Genomic DNA, 6,355 nt, shown 5'->3' on the forward strand with positions numbered 1-6,355 from the left:
CAGGGTGACTTGGAGAGGGTCTGAGTCCGACCCTTGTCAATTAACTACAGGGGTCCCTCAGGGCTCTGTTCTTGGTCCCCTCCTCTTCTCCGTGTACACAAACTCGCTCGGATCAGTCATTAGCCCGCATGGTTTTTCTTACCACTGCTACGCTGACGACACCCAATTAATTCTGTCCTTTCCCCGCTCAGAGACCCAGGTCGTTGCACGCATCTCTGCTTGTCTAGCTGACATCTCTCAGTGGATGTCTGCTCACCACCTCAAGCTCAACCTTGACAAGACTGAGACGCTCTTCCTCCCGGGAAAAGATTGTCCCACTCTTGACCTAACAATCAACATCGGCACCTCAGTTGTTTCCACGACTCAGACTGCAAGGAATCTGGGTGTGACCCTAGATAACAACCTGTCCTTCACTGCAAACATCGCTGCTACAACCCGTTGCTGCAGATACACGCTTTACAACATCAGGAAGATACGTCCCCAGCTGACTCAGAAAGCGACTCAGGTTCTGGTCCAGGCTCTCGTCATCTCACGCCTAGACTACTGCAACTCCCTCCTGGCTGGTCTACCTGCATGTGCCATCCGACCTCTGCAGCTCATCCAGAATGCAGCGGCTCGTCTGGTCTTCAACCTTCCTAAATTCTCCCACACCACTCCGCTCCTCCGCTCCCTTCACTGGCTTCCGGTAACTGCTAGAATCCACTTCAAGACACTGGTACTTGCTTACCATGCTGCGAATGGATCTGGCCCTTCCTACATCCAGGACATGGTTTAAACCGTACACCCCAGCGCGTGCACTACGCTCTGCATCAGCCAAACGACTCGTTGCGCCCTCGCTGCGAGGGGGACCCAAGTTCCCATCGGCGAAAACACGTGGGTTTGCTGTCCTGGCTCCAAGATGGTGGAATGAGCTCCCCATTGACATCAGGACGGCAGATAGCTTGCACATCTTCCGGCGCAAACTGAAAACTCATCTCTTTCGACTCCACTTCGAGCGTTAGAACTATTAACGAAGCACTTTTATACTAATAAAGGACTGGCTTACCTAAAGCCAGTTGAGTAGCACTTGAAATGTTTGGCTCTATGAAACCTGATGTACTTATATGATTCTGTTTTCTTCAAGGTTGTGTCTTCCTGGTCGAATGTACTTATTGTAAGTCGCTTTGGATAAAAGCGTCAGCTAAATGCAATGTAATGTAATACATGCTACTCTTGGCCCACAGGGGGCCATGTCTTTCCAGCTCATCCCTATCTGTCTCTGTCTGTATCTGTGCGCTCATGGAGCATCCTGCATCTTTCCCCCCCTTGTTCTTGACCCTCTTCTATCCCAGGTGTGAAAGCCTCATCTCTCTCATCATCTGAGAGCTCAACATCGTAATCTCCCTGAACTATCTGGTACAGAAAATGTCTGCTTCAGTTCCGTCTCCTGCAACAATATTGAGTCATAAAGTCCATGAAGATGGTCCTGACATCCACTAGAATGGACATTTATAAAAGGGCTGTTATTTGAAAACTTGAATTATTTAATTGCTTTCAGAACTAATTATATAGTTCCTCACATGTTAATAACAAGAACATATTTGACTTTCATGGTAAAAATTACAATTATTCAACAATATTTGACTTCTACTGCTTCTAAACAATTTTGTTTTTCGTATGCCAGCCATTTTGGATGAAAAGAAAGAGGAACTTCCCAGCATGCAATCTTAACCAATGACATATCACTAGAAAGACCAGGATGTCCTCTGTACAGTACATCAGGGATTGGTAGAGTAGCTCAAAAGAGTAAAAGGAAATGCATGTTAACAAAATGTCCACTACAGTGGACATTTTCAATGGGCTGGGTCCCAGGAGGATATAAAGTAAAACAATTTATAGTGTGTACTTTTACTGGAAGAAAATACGTGTTTTTTAAAATAGGATATAAAAGTAATTGCGCCTGAGTAAATGACAGAATACGAATGATATTGTTGTTTCGAAAAATGTATATATAATACATTTCAGAGCCCAATTAGACATCACAGTTGGCTTTAAAACTTTATTAAAGATTTTTCATAATGTGAACAATTAAACAAAAACAGGGTTATTACAAAACAATATAAGAGAAAAGAGAACAAATATTTAAATGACCAAACCCCCAAAAACTAATATAGCATACGATATATATTTCACAACTACCCCTTTTATAAGAAAATGACATACAGTAAATGTCAAATGAAAGCTGCATTAAGCATTTCCTCACCACTAGGGGGCACAGAAACACACTCTTTGCAATTCACAAATCATCGGTTTATAATCACTGGCTTAAATTAAAAGGCTTGCTCACACTAGAAAGTGGAAGAGTCATAATTGTGTTGTCTTTGTAAACTTCACACATCTATTTAAAGGATTCCAAAGGGTCCTGTTATGGCTGCTGCGGTACGACGCTGGGCCTCACACAGGTGCAGCCCACCGTGATCACCTCCGTCTCCAGCCTGAAGTCAAACTGCCTCCTCTTCCTCCCTCCTGCTTTGTGGTTGTGCACTTGCCTTAGGATTCTGGAATGGGATGGGGAAATAATAAAAAGTGAAAATATACAGATGATGTCATTATGAGATATTAAATTGAATCATTAATATGACTGTATTGCAGAAAGGGAAAGAAAGAAACAAGCAAAAGTCAATTTAATACATTTTAAAAATATGTTCCCATTCAGTAAAATCCGATGAATGCAACATCTGTTCAAAATGACAATCCTTTATGTGTTTAGTCTCTGTGTTTGACATTGACTAATGAACACTATATCAATTTAAATACAAAATGTCTACTTCGAGCCACAATACAAAATAATTGTTCCCAACTGATGAACAGATGAGCATCCCATAATGTACAATTACATGAGTAATAAATGCCAGAAAGAAATAAACTCCTGTTCCTGATTGTGTAAATCCCACTTCTCTGTAAAACACTACATTTTCAACTCCCATTTAAACTTTAAAATACATTCAAATGTAAGTAAAAAAAAGAAAAAAATCCTTGCCACACAAGATAAGAATGGAAAGGGTAATGTAAAGTTAAAATCAATACAAGAAAAAAAAAACCTTTAGAAAAAATAAAGCAATTCAGATTGAAAGCAAATAAATCATCTGAAACAAGAACGGCTGGAAGTGAAAATTGCTCTTAAGATAAAAATGAGGTAATATGTACATAAAAATTCCAGTAATAAAAAACATATTTTATATGGGAAATCTGCCTTTAATTGAATGCCCAGCAGTTATTTTCATTTTGTGTCAGACCACGCGTCCAACGCAATGAACGTACTGCATTCCCTAAACACAAGAACAGTTGCAGCTCTGTAACTTTGCATTAGAAACAAAAACGGAGGCCAAAACAAAGACAGGGGCTCACTTGTGGAGGACGAGGACCTGGTAGTAGATGGGTCTGGCCTCCAGAGCTGCGTCCTCACCCCCCCCCTCCAGGCTCAGACAGCCAGAGGTCAGGCACTGAGCGTGAGAGATCCTCTGAGGCCACCGGGAGGGCACACAGGAGTCTCTGCAGGGGAAGGAAATACATATTATCTTCAAGGCTTCTTTTGAATATGGTACAATAAAAACACATATACATAAAATACTATTACATTTCCAAGGATAATTGATTTAAATTTGGAAAAACATTTAGGATATGAAAAAAATATTCTGAGAAAACATCCTTTAAAGAAATGTCTTGTTAATTTCCAAAAATATGAAAGGCTCTACATTTTAATTGTGTAAAATAGAAACTTCCCCATGAAGATAATTATTATTTTCTTATTGAGTTTTTTGAAACATTATGTTCACATGCAAATGAGGCGTTGTCTAATGTTACGTTTTGGTGAATTTAGGATAAATCAACTGACAGTAATATTCAGAGTTAGTCAAATAAAATCCTAAGGCAATGCATGGCAAGTTTTTGTATATAGCAAAAAGTTATAGTGCAAATAAAAAATATATTTGAATCCTAAAATTCACCAGTCTGTGAAATGTTTTTTCCTGTGGTGTCTCGCCTTCAAAGTGCATAAATGACAACTGAAGGTGTAAGCACTGCTGGTTTTCGGCAACAAGAAAAATGTCATTAAGGGCCCTTATATTTGGGCGACGTCTCCTCACCTGTACGTCCACGGTGACAGAGACATGTTGGCGATGGAGGAGTCGGAGGTGCTGATGCGCTGACTCTGCACTGAGGGATCCATCACCAGCCTCAGTCTGGATCCATTCCCCAAACTCAAGCTCACCGCCTGGTCTCTCCTGGCAGCGTGCAACAACGAGGCCAGGCTCAGCAGCAGCACAGCTCTCAACACCTGAACACGAGGAGGCGAGATAAACACACAGCTGAAGATAAATCCAGAGGAGGGTGGAGAAAAGAGAAAACCTGAGGTTGTCTAATATAAATGTTTCATTAGCCCCGTTTCCTTCTCTGTGTTATTGTTACGCTGGATTTCCTTTTAAAATCAATTAAATTCATTACCAGAAACTATCAAAAAACTTTATGAGAGTTTGGGCTCATTTGCTCTCATACGTAACTGCAGGCCAGAGAGAAACAACCAAAAGACACAATTAAGTGTCTATTTTATTAACCTGTAATGAAATGTGTAATTTGAAATAATGTCTCTAGATTTCTCCTAAATTCCCCAAAGTGTTTTGGGCCGTTGTAACTCATTGGCCCCCGTCAGCCACCCTAGATTTGCGTATTTAAACATTTCAGAAAACCATAAGAAAACCTGTCAAGGTGTCAAAATGTTCACCTATGGACATGATGTGGCTGTGAACAGTTTGTTACTTCTTACTTTTAAGGCATAAAATATATTTTTTAGCAAAAGCGGAAAAAAGTATGTACTCTTCGACTTAAATATTCAGAGGGGATTTTATCAAAGAAAATCACATTAAATAAAAACTAATTTTCGATGTCCTATAAAAACATCTGGGATCTAAGGCCTGACCTATTGACAGTATCCCGCCTCCATTTTGATTTATATTTCCTAGTCATATAAAACAAAGAATGGTAACTACACCTAGACACTAACACAGTATACACAAGGTACGTATGTCAAGGAAATGGTGAGCACTCTGGTGAGCAGACTTTCTAACATAGTAATTGACTTAATGTACATATATTGTGATATACTGTATCTATTCATATTTTTATTTTATTACTTCATTCATTTATTTATATTGTCTGAAAGTGAAATCTTGCATACAATTGAATTGACCTCAAAGACATGTTCTCAACATGAGGAAGACTTCGTAATTCAAAGTAAAATTAAACATGAATTTTTCATAAAATGTGAGCATATTTTATGAAAGATTCATTCGATTTTTGTAGTATATAAACCTTAAAGTAATCTCATGATCGTCGGTAGAATTAAAGCACTCACCAGCAGCATGATTGAGTCGTCTCGATGCGGAGTAACTGAGCACTCCTCTCTCTCCTTGCGTCTCCATCCTCTGTTTATATGCAGGCAGGCTGCGCTGGCGTGTGCTGCGGTGCATTTCCACTATGACTGTCCCTGATTGTAATCTACAGATAAGATGCTATCTGAATTTCATACCCATTTACATCTCCATCACTTTATATGCATTTTTATAATTCCCTAACAACAAATGGAAAAACTTCTGCTGATCGGTTACCTTTTTGTTCTCATAAATGCACAGCACATAGGAAAAGCTGTGTGAAATGTTCAAGTGTGAGCTAGGTTACACTTTCATGTGTCTGATCTCGCAAAAGGGTGTGAAAATGTTCAACTTTGGACCTTTTTGTTGTGGCTGAAAACAGATTACTTATCACTTTTAAGGTCTAAAATGTGTTTTAAAAGCAAAAACAGAGAATTATCTTTGAATCTTTAGAAAAAAAAAATGAAGAGGGCATTTTATCAACAAAAACGAGATGAAGTAAAAACGTATTTGTCTTGTTAAAAACATCTCAGCTCTGAGGCCTGCAAGGTTGACAGTATACCTTTAAGAAACTCTTTTTAACAGCCTCAACTGTGATTTATTTTTCCCAGTCGTATAAAATAAATGGCTAGTAACACTCCTACACATTAACGAATCGTAAACAATGTAGGTCAAGTAAATGCTGGTGAGAATTCTGGTAAGCAGAATTACTAACGTGTGATAACATCTCCTCTCTGCATGCCAGCTAACTGGAGCGTGGCTGCTCTGGATGTACACTGAAGGAAGGGCAGGTTTCACAAGCACACCTCAAACTCTGCAAAATCCACCTGTGCCTTTCTCTATTTTGGTGGTGGGCCTGTGATGAGCATCTATTATTGAAGCTTGTAATAATCTTTTATACAGTGAGAATGGGTTTCCTGGTCAAATGTATTGTGGCCAAAAGGTGCAAA

At 39.5% G+C, this 6,355-nt stretch overlaps 1 protein-coding gene across 1 annotated transcript; it reads right to left on the reverse strand.

Moving 5' to 3' along the window:
- Positions 1–2,305: 2,305 nt before the first annotated feature.
- il17a/f3 (interleukin 17a/f3) lies at positions 2,306–5,398 on the reverse strand. The gene is made up of 4 exons (XM_034228563.1): positions 5,390–5,398; positions 4,125–4,315; positions 3,388–3,531; positions 2,306–2,537 (listed from the first exon to the last, which is right to left on the reverse strand). The coding sequence occupies exons 1-4, from the start codon at positions 5,396–5,398 to the stop codon at positions 2,405–2,407; spliced, it is 477 nt and encodes a 158-aa protein (XP_034084454.1). The 3' UTR covers positions 2,306–2,404.
- Between the last annotated feature and the right edge of the window lie 957 nt (positions 5,399–6,355).

Source organism: Gymnodraco acuticeps, unplaced genomic scaffold (genome assembly GCF_902827175.1).
Source record: "Gymnodraco acuticeps unplaced genomic scaffold, fGymAcu1.1, whole genome shotgun sequence".
In the NCBI taxonomy this organism is placed as follows: domain Eukaryota; kingdom Metazoa; phylum Chordata; class Actinopteri; order Perciformes; family Bathydraconidae; genus Gymnodraco; species Gymnodraco acuticeps.